This window comes from Anser anser, assembly GCF_964211835.1.
Source record: "Anser anser genome assembly, chromosome: Z".
NCBI classification, from domain to species: Eukaryota; Metazoa; Chordata; class Aves; order Anseriformes; family Anatidae; genus Anser; species Anser anser.
The window spans coordinates 84,824,504-84,845,247 of NC_139723.1; the positions used below are offsets into that span (position 1 = coordinate 84,824,504).

At 42.0% G+C, this 20,744-nt stretch overlaps 1 protein-coding gene across 8 annotated transcripts in view; it reads right to left on the reverse strand.

Annotated features, from left to right (window-relative positions):
* Window positions 1–4,390: 4,390 nt before the first annotated feature.
* Window positions 4,391–20,744, reverse strand: part of ST8SIA5 (ST8 alpha-N-acetyl-neuraminide alpha-2,8-sialyltransferase 5) — a 76,369-nt gene continuing 60,015 nt past the window's right edge. For all 8 annotated transcript variants that reach the window (XM_083818864.1, XM_083818868.1, XM_083818862.1 and 5 more), the window contains 4 exons: window positions 18,011–18,155; window positions 15,637–15,749; window positions 12,099–12,191; window positions 4,391–11,114 (listed from right to left, as the gene is read on the reverse strand). In XM_083818864.1, coding sequence (XP_083674990.1) covers window positions 10,646–11,114; window positions 12,099–12,191; window positions 15,637–15,749; window positions 18,011–18,155 — 820 coding nt within the window. In that variant the 3' untranslated portion in view covers window positions 4,391–10,645. The remainder of the gene's footprint in view (window positions 11,115–12,098; window positions 12,192–15,636; window positions 15,750–18,010; window positions 18,156–20,744) is intronic.

Below are 20,744 nucleotides of genomic sequence, written 5' to 3' on the forward strand. Positions count from 1 at the left end.
TCAAAATTGCTGAGCACAGGAGATGGAAATGAGCTGGGCCACGAAGACAGTCTGTGTTGAACACCTCGCAGGGCACATTCACCTCTGATGAGCTGGCTGAAAACTCACCCAAAAAAACTTAATTATAAAGATGCAAACGATCACTACTTTTCCAACTGAAATCACAGAAGGCAGAGGTTGCCACAAAGCCCCCAGATTATTTTTGTGGGTGTTTTATCAACCTGCTCTCCATGACAGGCAGATTAGCATCAGCCTGGCACAGTCTGTGAACTCACCGCGATAAAAAGATGTCAGGACAGTGGGGCACATCCTGGGGAGAGAGCACGCAGGGAGCAGCGGTGCTGGTTGCCTTCATTTCTTGTGGAAGGCCGTGTGTCCGTCAGTCCATCCCTTCTGCTCCCAACGCCCGTGCTGAATTTCAACCACTGCTGACAGCAAGAAGTCAGAGCTCTCCAGGAGAGCCTCTTCCTGGAAAATTTAGGGAATTTTTAGGGAAATACAAAGCTCCTGTGGATAGCATACATATGCTTGTGCCTTCGTTACTCCAGAGAGCTCGGCAAGGGGAGAAATCCCAGCCACAGAGTGGGTTGTCTGGTGTCTAACATGGCAGAAAACCTCATTTAAATTCTTCTACTTATCTGAGCACTTGCAATATCTCTTTGCTGGGTCAGTCCTCCAGGGTGCGAAATAAGAACATGGGTGCAGCCTACAGCTGCTCTTGTATAAAGAAAAATAAATTAAATTAAAAAACCTGTCCGCCACGATCCACAAATCCAGAAGAAGATAATTTTCTTCAGCTCCACTGCTCAGAAAACCATTTTGGATGTGTTGTGAATGTTTCTAGCTTGGCGACACGCTCGGTTCTTCCTGCAGTCATGTGTGAACATTTAATTCTGCTAGCAACCTGAATACAGCGATACCAGCAGGTTTATTTTATATAATAAGAGGCCTGTGCTGACATAGAGTCAAGATCTGCTCTCCAATTGTTTTTACTAATTATTTCTTATGCGAATGAGTGAGGCAACACACTGATTAGATAAAATGATATAAACAAATCCAGATAGTGTGAGTGTAACAGGCAATAAAGAAATACTGAAAGTCCAAAGGCACCAGTGTAAAGTGCTTGTGATTTGAGAGGAAACACCTCCAGGCCTTAAACAATAAAAGCAGCTGCTAGATGTGAGATAAATTTTTATATCATTACTGCTGCCCTCTGTAATCCCTAAAAGTTTATGAAAACCAAGGATGACAAATGGCTCTGGGAGAGCTGGGGTTTTGGGGTGAGCTGGTGGGGTGCAGGTGGGTTGTCCCCCTACAGCCTATGTGTCCCTGCACGTGGACAACCCTCAGGAGAAAAAGAGATGCATTAGAAAAACGCATCTTCATTAGAAAATAAGGCAGCTTGAGCGAGAGCAGGAGCCTCCTGGGCGAAGGTGCAGGGTTGCCAGGTGAGATGGGATTTTCAGCTTTGCCAGCTGCAGGCAGCTTGGCAGAAGGACAGAAAGGTCTGAAGGACAGGTCTGGTTTGTGCAGCCTCCTCCTGCCTCCCTTCAGAAAGAACCAGGGAGATCCCCCCCGGCCATACATAGCAGCCAAAACGTTGCTGTGGAATGAAGTTTTTCTATTAGTATCAGTTTAGAACTAAAAAGACTGTTATCAGTTTAGGAGTTACAGAGTTGCAGGGTCTGGCTGCAGGGATAGTGGCAGTCCTGCATAACTGGTGCTCCATGAGGCTGAAAAATAAATCCCTGATGGTGATCGATTTATTCTCACCATCATTCAAAGGACCTACTCAATCAGTTTTCCAAACAGTGTGATACTGAAATCCATCACTGCAGCACAACCTTTCCAAAATGTCGCCATGTGAAACAAAGCTTCCAAGAGATTTATTAAGGATGTGATTGAAGAGACACTTCTGAAATACAAAAACATTTGCAGTAGAGGCTACTTCATGAAACACCTACGTGGGAACTCAAAAATATGACCTAATCTTTTCAAATACACGGGATGCATGTTCCATATTTATCATTGTGAGCTGCACATCCACGGAAACATCCGAGGAGCACAGCATCAGGGCATCAAGTATTTTGTTTTATCACCTGATTGCTTTTGCAGTGAGCAGCAAAGAAAGCAAATTATTTGCAAAATTATCAGGTTCCCTCAGCGCCTCAGCATTCCTCAAGGGAAATAATGCGCTCAGAAACACGAATGTTCCCAAGATTAACTTCCACTGCCTGAAAGTCTTTTGCCTGCCTGACCTGACTGCAGCCCGTGGTTTTATCAAGTGCTGCTGAGCCAGCAGGCAGGGAGATGGAAACACTGCCGAGAAGTGCTCCTGCCCCACCTGGGGAAAGGGTGGCTTCTTTTCCCAAATACTTACCTGGAGCCTGGCAAGGCGGAAAGGTTGCTAAAACTGGCAGTGTGACAGTGCTGGCTGTCAGTACGTCTGACAAGACAGAGAACTGATGTTGTATTCTCTCTTTTTTTTGCAAAAAATAAATAAGAAAGATGCCCTGTGAATAGTGGATTTGAGCGGGACAATCACTTCCCTTGACTGGCTAGCAATGCTGTGCCTGATGCACCCCAGGTTGGCCCTCCTGGCTGCCAGGGCACACTGCTGGCTCACGTTCAGTTTGCTGTCAACCACAACCCCCAGATCCCTTTCTGCGGGGCTGCTCTCCAGCCTCTCATCCCCCAAGCTGTAAGTACAGCCAGGGTTGCCCCTTCCCAGCTGCAGAATCCGGCACTTGCTCTTTTTAAAATTCATATTGTTGGTGTTCACTGCAGTAGTTACAGGCACTTACATAAGATCTTCCCTCTCTGTGATGGACAACAGCTCCTTTGTGGATTTAAATGGTTTACTTCTCTATCCATACCACTGGGAGATGACCAAAACCTAGAGTGCTGCAAGCACCTCACCAGCCAGCAATAGATCCTGGTCATCATAGCTGTAGAGCTGGTGGGCAAAGCCAACCAACCAACCAACCAACCAACCAACCAAAAAAAGATAAAGATTCGTGAAGAGATGTTATTTCAGGAGGTGCTGCCTTTGCTGCAAGAAGGGAGGTTAGGATCTGTGTTGGCTCCTCCCAGCAGGCCCCACAACGTGAAGGCATCTCACTGGGCACCCTCGGGAGCGAGGAAGCAGCAGCTCCCAAAAGCAACAGGACTCATTTTTTAAAACTAGCACGGAACTAAAATTTGACACTCAGTACCACACAGCACTGCCGAGGCCAAAAATACAAACTGGCAATTGCAGTTTGAGGGAATACCCGCAGAAGGGCCGTTTATTGCTTTTCCTTATTTCTTCTGCTCTTTCCCCAAGAATCCACTGCTGGGCACTGTCAGAAACTGGCTGTGGTGAAACATCTCTCTAATCCACTGTGGCCTTTTATTTATCCTCTCTCAGAGGAAAGGCTGCAAACGCCACTATGGAAAATGACGGATGCTGCGATCTTGAGGAAATGAACCATTCCTTGATTGCTTGCTTAGCTGAGCAATTTGCAACGTGATAGACGCCAATTATATCATACAGTGTCAATTTGTCTATTCATTTTTCCCTCTCCACATGTTTCCTCTTCTTGATTGAATAATCACTGACAATAATCACAAGCAGCTGTGGGAAGGAAGTGCATCCATCGGGTTTAATGTCAGCAGGAATGAGAACTGATTTCTCCAGTATTCACCACAGCTCTGCATCTTCCAAGGAATGTACATTTTCCTTAGCAGAGTGCTATTATCAAGCTCAGCTTATTTCTATCACCCACTTCTATTTCAGTTTATGATCTGAAACAATAAAGATCCACAGGAAAATATCCAATTGCAAAAACATATGGTTGTTCGGTCTACTATTCTGTATTCCCACAAATATTTTTACAACTGAGTTTTAATTCTCCTGATGCTTAGAGTGTGGATGGAAGTAGAAGCTCATAAGGCTGTGGCTGCATAAGGTCACTCAGAGCCAAGGGAGATGGGTTTGCTCGCCACGTGAAGGTGAGGACAGTAAAGGACAGAGCTATCAGGAAGGTGTTAAGCAGGCAAACCCAATGGGTTGCAGAGGCTTTTCACAGCTTGTCTGCGTACGGATCGCTACTCCTTGTAATAAATCATCTTACTGTGTCCATATGTATCGTATGCTACAATCCAGTATCTAACATCGAATATCAAGTGATCAAAATACCAAATTCTCAATTTATATCATCGTATAACCCTGCATTTACTTTTATGTGTCTGTATACATACATGATGTTATATCACCATATAACTCAGCAGTGGTGTTCCCCAGTTATACGAACCAATTTCTCCCAGCTGAGCTTCCAGCTCTCCCTGTTCAGAGACACAGAACAGCAGAAAATATGAGTCTGAAGGCACGAAAAGTGACACAAAGATTGTCTTTCCCATAAAACTGTTAAAGTGGTTTATTCAATAGAATTAAATCATCTTTCAAACACAGTGACACAGACCCAAAAAAAAAGATACCCTGATTACTGCTTTAGTTATGGCTTACATCAATTGATAGGCTTTCTATTACAACCATAATACAGCTACAGAAACAGTAAGCAAGAATTACAGGGTGGAGGATGGAAAAAAGAAAGGTGACTCAATGGACACGATGGCATTAACATCAGCATGAAATTACCATGACTCCTCTTGGATTTGTCCGCCCCTGCTGTCAGTGCCTTACCGAAATAACAATCACGGAACAAGCTTTATTTTTGTACTAGCCCAAGCTCTCTTTGCACAAAGACACAGTTTTGCTCCAGCATTTCCAAAGTATTTGTTTTCCACCAGGTGAAAATGGGGGGCATACAGCACAAGCTATAGGGAGCAACGGAGACATTTCAGTGTCTTGGCCCATCCCACTGCAGACAGCTCCAGGTAAAACAGACATTTCAAGAGCTAGCCAACACAGTTTCTGATTTTGCTGGCTTAATTTGTCACCATTTTACATGCTAACACATTTTACAGTGATTAGTACAGTTAAAAACATACATCAACTTACCCAAAGATCAAACACCGAGAACATTTATGGCTTCTAAAGAGAAAGTCAGACACGTCAGTAACATATTTACAGCTTTCAGTCCTTGAAGCGGTGAGGCAGCCCTGTCTTTCTTGAAGCTTCCCACCGCGGCCCAGTCCCACATTTCTGATGTTTCTCATGCTGAGGGCTTTGGGGAGCGCTGCAGGTGCTCAGGCCTGGGACTCAGGCTCCCCCACTTAGCGTACGTTCGGGTTTCCCCTAAGGTTTGTTGAAAAAGCACTTACGTACAATTGCTTGTTGGTTTAGGATCCCATGCAGACAACACGGCGACGTCCAGAAGCCTCACCCACACTAGACGGGATGACATTAAGACATAAAATGATTATAGTCTGGGAGGGTGGGTTTTCGGAGATGCAGGTTATTGGCTTGCCTTACAAGCTTTGGACCCGATGCTTTCCTAGCGAAGCCAAATGCAAACAGTGATGGCCTCAGAGGGAACGGGCTGAATCCTGCCTTCACGGCGTTCACGTCATTGATGAATTCCATGCTGGTATTTCCAAGCAAGCCGAAAAAAGAACTCTTCTCTTGAGGCATGTGATTCACACACATACAGCTGGGTACGGGGGTTTCGCTGTGGCCTCACACAGTGACTTACACTACCAAGATGAAATGCTTTGCATAGATGAGTTTGAAAAGATGGAAAGTGCAGAAATCTGGAAGGGAGAGTGACAGTCACAACATTTCTGCTTCCAGATAAGTTTGTTCTTGACACACACCATTAAAAACACAGTATTGCTACTGCACCGTATCTACAATATATTAAAAATGTATTCTTAAACAAGTAAGAAACAAGAGGCTGCTCTTCCTGCCCACGACCGGGGTCCATTCTGGAGGCTTTCTCTGAAGTACACTGAACTTTCCATAGATTTCACTGGATTTCTGGAAAAGTCCCTAAGAATAAATACTGCCTCCTTTATTCCTGAAACCTCATCTCACTCCAGAATTTCCCAGGGAATTTGGCCCCTAGGGATTGCTAAATATCGTCAACATTTCCTTCTCAACGTATGTGTAAAAGCTCCGAAGTTCTCTGCACGCTGAGATACAAACCAGACAGGGGGAAGGTTCATTTCCAAGCTTTCCATTTTCACTACCCAAGCTTGTAAAATTACAGCCTTGCTGACAAGCCACTAGGCCTCAATTTAAAAGGACAGATTCCCTCTCATTTCACATCTTTTATCCTCCCCATCTTGCCTCACACGCTAACCAGAGCTCGCTCCCTCCTGCCACGTCAAGCCGAGCAGGGGCAGCCTGCCCACGAAGCTATGTCACCACGACTGCCTCAGGCCTTCTACTGATCCACCAAACCCCACAGAGCTGACTGTTCCTAGAGCTGCTCCCCTCCATGGACCACATCCAGCCATCTGGAGTGAACACCACCTTCAATTTCTTGCCAATTTCGAGCCTGCACAGGGGTAGTTTTTGTTGGGGACCGGGGTTGCTGCTCCTCGCCATCGCAAGCTGTGAAGCTCCATGTGTCACCTCTGTGGTGTTACTCCACAGCACTAAAGGCTCGGACCAGAACTGTGGTTGCAATCTCCCAAATTCCCTTCGTGTGGTTTTTCCAGGTGATCACGGACCTACTCACCGTGGTGGCTCTCCTCCCAGAGGTCCCAGCAGAAGAAGACACCAGGGCATTGCTCCCCTTTTGCAGTTCCTGAACTAGCTTTGAAAACTCCATTGCAATCACAGAAAATATGCTAAAATATTATAATGGAGCTACCACTATTTAATCTGTTCTGTCCGACAGCAAAGTTGGATTCCATAAATCAAAAGCAAGCAGCTGAACTACTCTGACTAAATACTTCCTTCCCTCTGATGAAAGCACTGGCGGATTCATAAGCCTCCTCCGCTGACCTGACAATCAAGGAGAAGCAGGCCTAGCTATGTTTTTCTGACTGAATTTGCATTGCCAGTGTATGAAGATCTCAGGAGCTTCTTAAGAGATTCTCATAAATACTACCAGGAGTCAGTGATTAAACCATAATATTGTAATTTTTTCTCTCCCTGTCTCAGATCTCATATTCTCAACAGAGCCGGGATTACAGCCTGAGCTCAGGATGAGGTACCAGGGAGATGACAGCCTTTCTTCTTGGACAGATCAGATTTTTGCATCGGGGGATTGATTCCTATAAGGATCATCGAGTCCAACTCCTGACTCCACACTGGTCTACCCAAAAACTCAGACCATATGACTAAGAGCACAGGCTTTTGAACAGGTTCTTTGGAAAAAAAGGTTAAGATTGAACATTTGGAGCTTTGACCATACGGGAGGAAGGAAACAAAATAGCCTCAAACTCAGATAAATTACTGACATCAAAAAAAAAAACACCTACTAATGGCAGAAAATAAGGAGGGTCCTTCCTTCTTTCTGCAACAGCCCTTCTCGTTGTCCATTTCAGCAGGATGGGCAGAAGCTCAGGCTGGTCAGTGCTGGCTCAGCCACCCCACGGTGACATTGCACAAGAAGCAAACTCTGCACAGCTGAAACCTCCCGGGCACTATTTCCATCCTCAGCCCTCGCTCCTGCACACAGGACAGCAGGGATCTGAGCTTGCAGTGCCCACTGCGAGGCAAGGAGGCCAAGAAAAACCTGAAAGCTTCCGCATACGGCATTTCTGACAAAAATGCCATCATTTTTCAACCAGTTTTCGAGCAACACCTGAAAAGCGAATCAGAAAGTAAACACGCCGCAACATGCACTTCATATTTTATAGATATTTCTTTAAGTATCTTTCTGGCTTGCTAATCACTCCCTACATCTAATTATACACCTATGTACACCATCACAGGCACGTCTGGGCCTGTTTCTGCAGTCCCTACACAAATAAAATACCCATCCACTTGAATGGGAGCTCTTTTCAGATAAATGTTGCAGGATTGGGCCTTTGGTGCACATGTGCAAGTATCCTGCACAGACATTTTTAATATCATTAAAAAAATATAGTAGTTATAGACTTGTAACCCATCAAAATCTAAACACAGTAAAACTGCACTTATTACAGTATCGCCTAGGTGAATTTACATTGCTCATTTATATGAAGCAAACAAAGGAAAGGAAATGTCTGTGTCCCTGTAATTACAGGATAGCCGTAATTACAGTTTTGCTTATCCTTTTGTCTATCCAAAAAGTCCAAAAGGATTTTTGCAACTAATCAGGGATTTGCACCGCTATTTTCCAACATACCAACGCTTCTCAAATGCCTTCCCTTCTTTTTGAAGTGTCTCTTTCAACGGATCAGACGCCTTTCAGATGCTTTTGTTCGCTTCAATCAACATAGCGAAGAAAAACCTTTACCAAAGAACATATCCTTAGCAAAGCAGCAGCAGCAAAGCAATACTGAAGACACTACCAGACCCTTACTCAGGAAGAGTAAGAAGTAAGGGCTCTACGTACCAGCTTCAGCATCATTCCTGTTATCATAAAGCTTAATACACAGCAAAATGGCCAACCTACGGGTCACGTTGCTCCCTACACAGCACTTCTGTTACAGCACTTCATTATCAAAGCCCTTTTCACATTAATTTACAAAACACAGCAAAGACAAAGATCTCTTTTGCATATTAAATCAAGGAAACCATTTCATCTACAAATGCATCCTCAGCGCGCTGCACAGCTCACAGCTAGCTGATAGGAGGTGGTGCTCACCAACACACAGCACAACAAGACCAAAAGCACAACGCAAATACATAAAGCTTAAGCACAGGCCCTTCACCTACTCCTGGCTGGTATTTCCCAAGTGAGCTCTGACTCTTTTACCAAGAACATGGCTTGCTTTTAAAGTAATCAGACCTCTGGAGTCTAGTGTAAAAGAAATACAGACTCTTGCATACCATCCCAGACACTGCTGGTCAGTAGGGACTTTTGAAACGGTGACCATCGTGCTTCACTCCCTTTTAGATCACTTTATCTCTAGTGTGAGCAATTTCTAGACCTCTCAGCACAGCGCAGAGGCTTTTAAAAGAAGCTTTGTGCATTCATGCATTACAAAATCAAAATCCAAGTCCTTTTTGGATTCAAACACCCACCCAAAACAGAAAAGCATCCCTCACAGAGGATGAGCACTTTAAACCCCAAATCCTTGTAATTTAAATAAGACAAGACAAGGCACTGGACAACAGCCCAAGTGCTTCAAACTAACAAGTTACACGAGGAAACTCTGCTCATTTTAATTATGCCAGCACAGCTGAAACAGCAAACCTCACCATCCTGTGTACGTAGTTATACCGATATCAAAGGGCATATGCCAGCAGCCTACTACACTGTGGTTCAGCAGCCAAAATAAACTCTGGCAGCATGTGGCATCTCTTCTGAGTCAGGATTTTGCCAGTTTAACTGTATCAGGTGGAAAATCAAGCTTGACATAACTGAGTTACATTGGTAACCTTTTATAGAATACACCAGCCCTTTTATCATCCTAGTAACATTCTCAACACAAACAAACGCCACATTAAGACACCTGAGGTCTTGAAATGCATAATTTTAAAATAAGCATCATACTCCAAGCCACAAAGTATCTTCTTTGCCTTTTAACTTCATGTCCTGCAAGTACTTATCACAGATACCTGAAAATATTTAACTCAACCTGCACAACAGCAGATCAACATCAGATTCTCTCACAAAGTCTTTAATAAAATTGAAGAGGAAATGCTTTTTCTATCCAATGCTGTGATATTTGAACCAAAAATCAACCCAGAACATCTAACCAGCGTAATCTCCTTGTCATTTAGCCCAAGAAAAGGTTGCAGAAGTGTGAAGAATCACATTTCTTCAGTAAAGGCTTCAAACTGAAGCTGCAATGGTCACTGTAGGAGAAAGTGCACACGTTGCACATACGTTAGCGAGAAGGAAAGCATTACAGGCAATGAGAAAGAAAACATTATCAACAGAGAAGAACAGAAATGTAAGTCACAGGAAAGAAGAAGAAAGAAGCTCTAAAACAATTAGACATCATGATCAACACAGTTACCTGTTGCAGAGAATGGGAGCTTAACATTCTCTTCTATCCCAGCTGAATAATTTCATAAAGTGACCTTGTTTGTTCCTATCAAATCTATCTGCTATTTTTCACCAATACTTTGTGACATTACAGAACAAAGACCTCAAGTTATACAATTGCCCTTAAAACTATAATGCTAAAGAATATTTTCAAAAACCCAAATGCCAGAGAACAGTGCTTTCAATAAAATCTGGCAATGCCCCAAGGTACTCGACTCAGAAACCTATGTAAAGTCATATAGTATGCTAAAATTCTCCACCACTGATTCTCCTCAAAAGTTTGGTGCTTTTCTTCATAGTGAAATGATAACTATATTTATGTGCTCTGTATATCTCTAAACCTATTGGAAATGTGCTTCTTATCCAACTTGTTTTCCAGGGTAGCGCATACCCTGGGGCAGAGGAGTTCTGCTTCACCCACACTGTTACGGACCCAACTCTGCTAGCAGGAAGGATGCTGGTATCCTAGATCCTATGGGATGCAATGCCTTGAGGAAATTTATATCAAACAATTATTGCATAATCTCAGGGTGTAATAAAACCTCCTACACCGTACAGGGGTTTTGAGTTCCTGTTGCACTGTTGCATCAGACGAAGAAGTGTCTTTGTCAACAGCAGCTACAGGTCCCTGTATGAACCCGCAGGATCCCCTTGCTATGCATGTGAAGAAAGTTGAAGATTTCTGAAGGCATAGCATGAAAACCAGGGCGAGGTTTCACATTGTCATAGTAGTGGTGAGTTATAAAAATCCCTGAGGGGTTCATGGGGAAGGCCCAAAAGCCAAAGAGGTGGACCTCTTCACAGAGCTCCAGGGCAGCAGTCACCAGGATCAGTCCCGTGCTAATCCGCTTGGCCCGCACTCCTTGGCCAAGCCAGTAGCGTGAGACATTGATGAGATACTGGGGATGAAAGTAGTAAACAGCTTGCTGAGATTCAAAATCATCCAGGACATATTTGACCCGGATTGAGACGTCTGTGTTGCGGGTGTTGTAGAAAGCCGGCAGCAGCACAGAGGCGTTTTCATAGACCTGGAGCACATCATAGAAAGGCTTCCTCCACTTCTCCAGCCTATGAAATCTACAGGGAAAAGGATGCAAGCAACAGTCAAACCAATACAGTCTCAGTTTGGACCAGCAGATAAGAAATCCACAGCGGGCTTTTACTGAAAAATTTCTGATACAGAGATAATTGAAATAATGTTTCAATTAACAAGGGCAATATATTTAGACCTGTAGCTAAAACATCAGTATGAAATGTAGGGCAAAATGCAGGGGATAAAATATATATATATATATTCTCCCCTTTTTTGACAATATTACAGTGGATGAACTTCGTAGACATTTCTGATTATGTCTCATTTCTCCTTTTATTATGAGAAGTATGTAATTTTTCCAAGGCTTGGTCAACTGTATAATGCACTATGCAGTGCAGAACAGTTCAAAAAACTGGCAAACACCAAAGCAGAGGAAAAACATTTCTAAATTAGAATTTCTAACTGTAACATCTAAAAGAAAACTGCAGTGCAAGAAAATTATGAAAAAATTAAACACATTCACCCACCAAGAAAGGTCAAGAGGAATTAGCCCCATGGTCCCAAACCTGTCAGCAAGGTGGTGTGAAGGTATTAACGAATTTAAAATTGAAATCACCTGGTCAGTCCTGGCTCCAAAGTTTAACTGGCATTTTTGTAAAAACATATGATGATGTGTGTTTATTTAAGCATTTAGGGTGGGATCAAGTCAATTCCAACCTAATGAGTCCGAAACATTTTCCTGGGGCTTGCCAGCACCACACAGGAATTCCAGGGGAAGGATGGCTCTGCTGTTATGAGTTTAGTTCATTGGCTTCCCACTTTCTATTATCAATGTGAAGGTTTAAATGTTTAACACATTTTTTTAAGTTGTTACTGATTCCAAATAATTTCACTTTGTATGGAATGTATGATTCCTAGTGTCACTTATAAGTAATATTGGGATAAAAATTCTCTTTAACAGTTAGAATTTAATGAAAGGTAGATTTGGAAAAGCAATAGGAGACGAAAACACAAAGAAGTGAAATGACCTCTCCGTAATTATACTGGGATTGACTGTCACAACGTCCGTCTTTACCCCAACGTCTGTGAAGTATTTCTCAGATATAGGGGGCAAATTGCATCTATAAAGGAAAAAAAATAGTGAGAAAGTTAAACAATTCCTTACACCTTTTCAGCATTAGAAAGTAGAATTGATTTAAGCGTTTCTTTCAGTCAACAAATCTAGAAACACCTTGAGAATTTAAAATCATATGAAAACACATTGACGTCTGGACTGTGCATTAAAGTACCAAGTTCTTAGGGGCTGTATAAAGACCTCTGTTCTCCCCAAAGTCTGTCAGAGCTGTCCTCTTTTGGCAGATGTAGCCAATGTTCACTCATTTTGCTCCCTTAGTAGCAATTCAGCTATTTACTTTGGTAATTTAGAGCCAGAATTTGGATGAAGCTCCAAGGACAATCATCCTCTAAAATGAAGGACTTCCTCAGCACCAGCTCAATTGTATTCCATAATTAATACACAAGCTATACTTCTAACATTGTGTTTAACATGTTTTGTTTCACACCCAAGAGAATTTAGAGGATATGCTCCACAAGAGAGAAATCAGTCCAGTCCCTAATTAATCCAAAACAACCTGCTTCCCCTCCTCTTCCCTTTGTAAGTATCTCCCACTGCAGTGTAAGAGCAGCAATTCTGACTGTACAGATTTGACAGTGGATGTCAAAGCTATTAAGAGCAAACGTGAACATTTGCAAAACTTGACCTCACCCTGGCCTTGACCTAGATTCGTCACCTTACAAAATTTAGGGCATACCTCAAGAGATGCTGAAATTACTGAAAAACACACTTGCACACAAGCTTCACTTCCATAGGAAACTCAATTTAAAAAAAAAAAATGCAGCGTGCATTGTCAGAGGCAAAATAAGTGTTCTTACAGCTGGTCTTACCCTCAGTTCAAGCTAATGTTAGCCATCTGCTGACATTTTCAAAATTTTTGAAGTGATCTATGAGCCACAATAAAAGTCATCACTGTTTAGATCCTCACATCTCAAAACTACTGCTGTGCCTAATTCCAAAACACTTCCAAACTACTTTTGAAGATCAGGGCTGAGTAATAGAAAACCATGAAGGCATGTAGGGTAAGCAGTGCTCAGTGTTTTCACAGTGTTACAGAGCAGTTACAAGCTCTCAATAGATAATTTCTCTGTCCCAGGGAGGGAGCAAGTATAGTGGAGCAAACAAACGCACAAAAATCCTTCAAAGTCCTTCTCAGACTCAGGAGGTTCATATCTACCTCCCAGAGAGTCCTCCTTTATCAGGTCAGACAATTTTTTTTTAAACCACCTTGTCCTCCTCATGGGCATTGTTATTTCCAGCACTTTTCTCTGCTAGGTCATGCAACATCCTTCTGAAGTCCTCTAGCATTCTCAGTTCCACCTAGCACTGTGCACCATATTCATTAGATTATATTTGACTAAGGTTTTCAAACATTTTGCTTTAATATTTTTAAACAGTCAACTCACATCAGGATTAAGAAAGGTTAAATTTGTTGAAGGTGATAATTCCTTATAAAAACTATACAATCTGCATAAACTGTATAACTCCAAAAATTCTTCCCTGCAAAGAAAATAGTCACATTCCAGCACGCATCCAACATTTCATCACAGATCTCCACTCTGGCCAGTAGATGGTGATAGACAATAACAACTGGTAAATGCAATTGGTTTCTGCGGATTTTATACATTCTATTGCAGTATAATTAATTGCTATCAGAATTTGTTTCATAAAAAAATATTAGTTGCATGCTGCTGACCAGAAGGTTCCTGACAATACAAAGGTGTCCTGAAGGAATAGTTGAATGTCAGCATGGGCAGTGTTTGCTATTTTAAATAATCATTTTGTTGCTGACCAAGACGGCGATTTCCAACAGTTTGGAGAACTGGTGTCAGACTGGAAAGTGGATCTGTTAAGTGGACTAAGGACACCTGTCTTTAAACATAAGCTCTACTTTAAAACTGATGACAGCAGACTTTAAGCTCCTAAACACTAACATGGCTTTGAGCATAACACTGGTCCCATATGTTTTGGAGATGGTGAACCATTTTTTTTGTTGCACGAGTACTGATGTACTCATTCATATTTCAGTTCTACTTAAGTCTCTAATAAATTCCTGATACCAAAAAATCCAATTTCTATGTTCTGCACTGATCTCATCTGCTTTTTTTTAAGCAGGTGTGGTACTGTCCGAGAAAGAGTAACAGTGGTAAGAATGGACCTCCACTGAAAGTTCTTATACATAAATGATGACATTTGCTGCCCATATTTCCACTTCCACTCAATAGTTTGTCATCTCCAAGTGTAACGTGTCTTTCGTTTCAATCATACTAATAGCAGTGATCAAACATAGTAAAAAGGAATCTACCATACTAATTTAATGTATACAATGTAAAGCAGGCTTTTAAACTGAGGCAGATTGTATGAAGCCTAGACTGTTTCATGGAATAGAATTAGGACAATAGTTTAATATAAAGGGGGAACAGGAGGCAGAGAAAAGGGGTATGAAATTAGTGAACAGTGAAGGAAGGACCTGTAAAAAATTATTTTTCATTTGATGCCAAATTAAGAATACAATGAGTCAAAATTTGGACTAATTTTTATGGTATGAAATCAGAGAAATTCATTGATTTATGAAGTTATTTTAAACTTACAAAAATATACCTAAGGTCAGAAAATGGGCTAAGAGAAATAAAAAGATTTTCTTTTCTACAAAATAGGTCATGAATCTGTGAGCTAGCTGTCATATGCCATGACCCAAGCAAAGAACTTAATAGGATTCAGAGAGGGATTAGACATGCATATGAATAATAAAAACATCTTTCCTTCATATTAAGGATGATGATAAGACTGCTAAATTCTGTTATCCAGGGATGCAAGTAACAAGACAACCCTGACTATACAAAACCAGGGTAACTCCAGATACAGTGGGGAGTGCAGTGTAAAGACACCAAAACTTCAAAGTCACTTGGGTGTCTCTGCACAACCTGGAATCTGCGTTACTGATCAGCAAAACTCGCATTATGCAGCACTTGAGCTCTGCATCCAAAGAGACTGCACCATTTCACAAACACACCTCTGAGGCATGTGAGATGTATGGTGTGGAGCTGTTAAGGTCTTGACAAGCTGCTTCTTATGCAGAAAAGGTCCAGAACTGTTCCAGAAAATCACAGCCATGTTCACAGGACACTACGCCTGGGCTAATGTCCACAGAAGGATAAACCCACAACTTGAGTAACAGGGCAGGCTGAATGAGGACATTAAGCTTTGTCAATAAATCAATGATTAACTACATGAGGATAGGGAGAAATAATTCCCCAAAGCCTAAATTTTCAATAAATGTCATATAGTGAAGTGTTTTCTTTGAAATCTCACCACTTTGTGCAAGAAGCAGACTTAACCAGTTTGTAAATCCCAGGTTTGCATGTGGGAAAGAGTAGCTTAGCAATCTTTTATTTGTTATTAAAACAGAAAACAGGCAAAACAAACAAACAAAATGGTGCTATGGTGCTTACCGAAACACAAAGTCTGCACTGTCAATCTCTCGGCCACATCTGCTGTTCTTCAGAATTCCTCCATTCCCGACCACTGCACATTTCTTAAACTGGGAGCGGTGGTATGGCATATCCTGCAACATCACAGCAAGGAAAGTTATTCTCCTGAACCACGGAAGGAACAAGTCTTTTATTTTATTTTTTTTGGTGCAGCTGCATCTTGCTGCAGATGCACTAATCATAGGAAGTTGACACTGGTTCTGGCCCATGGTGTACATAAGCAGACGGGATTGTTTTCTGTGCAATTAGAGATGTTGTAAACCGCTAACTCAAAAAGAAAAATGTAATAAGCTCTTTTTGGTCCAGACTAAATAATGGAAGAAGTCATCTAGAAACCTGCTTTCCCTTCTGACTTCCACACGGGGGCATGAGCTATAAAATCAGCATACCCAAGGCATCGCCTTCCTAGCTGCCTGCATACTGCTGGCTGCCCAGGCGCTGATGTCCTGCTTTGGAGAAGTCTGCAGGTAGTCCCAGAGCAGCCAGTAAAGCCCAGAAGGTCCCTCTAAATCAGACGACACATCAGAGCTACTTATCAGAACCTAGGCCAAATTTTAGTGCTTGCCACTACTGCCTGTACTGATAGCATTAATGATTATTAAACAGCATTTGTACCACCAGCAGTGCCTAGAGCCTTTGGTAAGGCATCTTTAAGGACTCGGATGTGACTCATCTTTCTGTAATCTTTAGGCAAAATTCTGTCATCGTATGCACATATGCAGCTGCTGCAGAAGCCAGAAAGAGTCAAAATCACATCTCGGAGAGCAGAACTGGGCTGTTGGGGTGAGAGGGCTGTGATGCAGCACTGAGCTCCACTACACCTTATAAATATGTAGAGATGCACTTATGTAAGCATGAGAGCGCTCTTTTTTGTACATACATATTTTATCAATAACTTCATACTGCAAACTACAGAGAGACGTGGTAACGGCGTGACATTTCTAGGTGATTATTTCCAGGATCTTCCCGTAGCGTTCATAAATCATGAGGCAAAAGGGCACACATGCAATTATGCCTGTTTGACAAAAGCAGCACCTATCTAACAGAGAAGCATGACAGAGTTGTCTCTGCTTTATCCAGTGATTTCTTAACATGAAATGCCTCAGCAGTTCTGAAAGGGAATCAAAAGCCAGGTGTTCAGTCTCAGCATAATGCTTTGGTCCTTATGCTCTTGCTCCCTTGCTTTCAGCCTTGCATCTCCTACACTTGCCATGCAGCAGCCCTGCTCCTAGGCAGAGTGTGGCTTTGGCCCCATAGCTGCTGCCCAGTGAACCCCAAAGGCACTTTGGCACGTGATAGACACTGCAGAGCATCCTCGAGGCAGTCTTGGATAGATACAACAGCAGCTACAGGTCACTCCCAGCCAAAGAAAACAGGAATCTATAGTCTTTCATGCATTCATCTGCGTAATTAGGCAAGGATTTGAGTACTGTGCTCCTGGATGTAGATGTACCCATTCTTTGCACATCTCCAGATGCCAAAGCACTTTCCTGGATCTGAGTCCTTCCCCTGCTCTGCCCTAGTTTCCCATGTGCACATTTAGCACTGCCCTACCTTTTAGTCGTGATCAGAGAGCAAATGGATTAGAAGTTGTTAGACCCTCCAGGTCAACATTAATGACAGAATCCCATGTACTCAAACTGAGTATTTTCCTCCCTTTCTGAAAGGGACAAATTGCAGTTATCCCCTCCAAATACAGCATTTTAAATTCATGACGTGCCTCATGATAAGTCAGTAGTCACGTGAGACCATTTCTGCACATCAGTCACAAAGTGCAGCGGGATTTACCCACCAGTTACAACATTTGCACTTTGGCCCTCAGGTCAAGGATTATCTGCTGAAAAGGTTTTGAATAATCTTTACGATGGATATATTTGAGAATTCTGCAGCCTGTTCACAGATAAGCTGCAAGTAGGAATAAGGATAAAAATAGTCAGTCACTGTGAATATGAATTATAAAATAATCATGCCCTGAAAAAGCAGATCTACCCCAAATGTTGGATTTATTTTATGTGAATATTGTGCTTTAAAAAGTTCTGTTCACTAACGGCCTTTTTTATTCAGCTTTACTAAGTTACTTCTTTAGCCACTTTGCAGATAGGTCGCCAATATTCTGCAGAAAAATGTATGTACATTGCACACTAGACTAGATGACCATTAGAAAATAGGATAACCAGTTGAAATATTGTATCAAAACTAAACATATTAAAAGTATAAGCAATGATGTTTGCAGAAAAGTCAAACTGCTTACTGCTAAATGCTTGGCTATAGGATATAATCTAATGCTGCAAGTAAAGTGAAGTTAAATCTGCCAATGGATAGAGGCATGAGGCACCTTTGGAAACATTTTGAAGATTTCTTGGTTGATATGGAAGATTCCACTAGTATCCACTTCATATTTCAGTTTAGTTCCCAAGGGAGTATTCTTCTGGGTGGTGAACAGAAAGGCAGGGGCATTGCAACACCTCGACAAAGTAGACCTGTAAAATGAAAAAGAGATCAATAAAATCCAGGAGCTGACAGCATGCTTTAGGATTTGCAATTACTATTACTCCTAAAAAGGCATTTTTCAGAAAAAAAAATAAAAATAAAATAATAGTAAATTAAAAAAACCACTAGCAATAGGTGTGGCAAAGTGGTGGTTTTCTGGGTTTTCCTTTAGAAAATGTCAGCTTCGGTGAAACTTTCCTTGAGTGATGAATTTATGGAAAAAAAAAAAAACAAACCACTAAACAGGAGAAATGAGACCCATGTACCTGTTCCTCTTCTAGGCTGCAGGAAAACCACGTGAAAACTATGCTCTGCTCTATACCCCAAATCTGAGCTTCTGCCCCCATATCCTGTGGAAACCATCCTCATGAATTAGTCCCTCTCTGCTTTAGAGGTCTTCCATTTTTTGTAAATTATTCACTCATCGCTGAGCAGAAAACACAGGGGTTGAAGTCTTCATTTGGGGATGTGGAAGCTTGGTGGGTCAGGGACACAGCAATACCTAAAGTCACTACCACACTTACCAGACTACTGTGGAGCATGGCACATTTCAATGACATGAAAACTTTAAAAGGTCTTAGTTTTGCTTTTGACCTCACATACGCATATCAGGGAGATGGTACAGTCCTGACAAATGGGTGCAGGGCAGTCTGGTCATGGCTACAACTCCAGAATCTCAGACAAATGGCCAAAATTTCTTTGTCCCTGGGATAAAATTGTGGGAGAAAGAGGGATTTGGCCAGCCTCTTTTCAGTGGTTTGTGGGGACAGGACAAGGGGCAATGGCCACAAAGTGGAGCCCAGGAAGTTCCGCACCAACATGTGAAAGAAATTCTTCACGGTAAGAGTGATAGAGCACTGGAACAGGCTGCCCAGGGAGGTTGTGAAGTCTCCTTCTCTGGAGATATTCAAGGCCCGCCTGGACGCCTACCTGGGCAACCTGCTCTAGGGAACCTGCTTTAGCAGGGGGGTTGGACCCAATGATCTCTTGAGGTCCCTTCCAACCCTTACAATTCTGTGATTCTGTGAAAGCCAAATGGCTAGATTAAGTACCTTGCCTCTGGGGTATGTGGCCTCACTAGGAGTTGGAAAAATAAGCCACTCTTCTCTAGGGGTTTTATTACAAGAATCAGAAAGCAAATACGGAATTATGCAAACATTTCAGTGATGTCCAGTTACTATTACATACTTGACTGAAACAGAATGACATCGTATGATGACCAGATCAAGGTAGCAACTGAGACTGAGTGAGCCAATGAGTAATTTCAAGTAACTAGATCGTTAAATAATGAAAAGCAGGTAGTGGAACTGAATTGTGATATTTGAGATAAGAATACCTTCCTCATTAGTTCTGCATTAAGGAATTGGAAGAGATGTTGTTTAATCTATCGTCCAAATAGTTTTCCTGACTCATATTCATTAATGTAAATGTCTGACATCTGATGGAGGAAGACCATCCACAAAACTGTTTTCCTGACTCTACAGATACAAAAGTAAGTATGATCTTTGCTTATAGTGCAGGTGTTGCTGGCCTGAGAGTGACGTTCCTCCAGATGGTCTCTAGATGGTCATTTCTCATCGCTCCCAACTCTCAGCTGGCTTTGGTACTTCTGTGTGCTCCTTGCACTCTGGCCACAATCATTAGGACCCAGATCTCTCACTCCAAGGAGTCTTTACGATAGAAGGCTCTAATCCCATATAATTCCATATAGCTCTTTTTTTTTTTTTTCCCCACAATGGGCTTCGATAATTGCCCATCAAATATTTTACAGAAAAATACATTAAAAACATATGTGTGGAAGTTTATATTGGAAAAAAACGCAATGAATCTGGGGCTAACAGTTATTTTTAAAGATGTTAGTGACTAACTCAGCACATGCATCCTCACATTCTCTCATTAACTCGTGCCAGCCTTTTCCTGCAATTATTAAAGAGAATTTGGGAGAAATCTGTGGGGCCTCATTCTGAATCATTGCAGTGATTTACAGAATTAACCAGTCTATATTCCACTTTGAAATTTTCCATAGAACTATTCAAATATGGCCCCTGAATATGTTAACACACAACATTCAAGTACTGTTTTGGCTTCATTCAACTATTGCCTTCACAAGACCAGTTTCATAAGCCGTATCTTGAAAGAACCATGAAGAACCTTCAGCAAAGATGATGTCACATGAAGGAAGGTAAGGTACTACAGAAACAAACTGCAGAGGTCTCTGTATACCAGAAGAAACATCTGAAGATGGTCAGGCAGTAATGGCTGAGAAGCCATTAAAAAAAGGGAACTAATAAACAAGGTCTGGCAGTACCTAATACACCACAGAAAAAATCCACTTTGAGTATTTTGTAGGCCAAATTTGCAGTGTCACCACTGATGGTACTATTTTATACCACCAGAGAGTTTCGTTGATGCATTATATATAGCTTTTACCTCTTTGCTCCAGCCTCATTTTTGCCCTTCATTTCTGCCCAAATCAAACCTGGAAAAGTCTTTTCCATACCAAATTCCCTGCCTTTGTTGGGAAGACTGTCCCATCTGCCACAACAGCTCTCTTTCACCCTCCCTGCTGACCTTTTTAA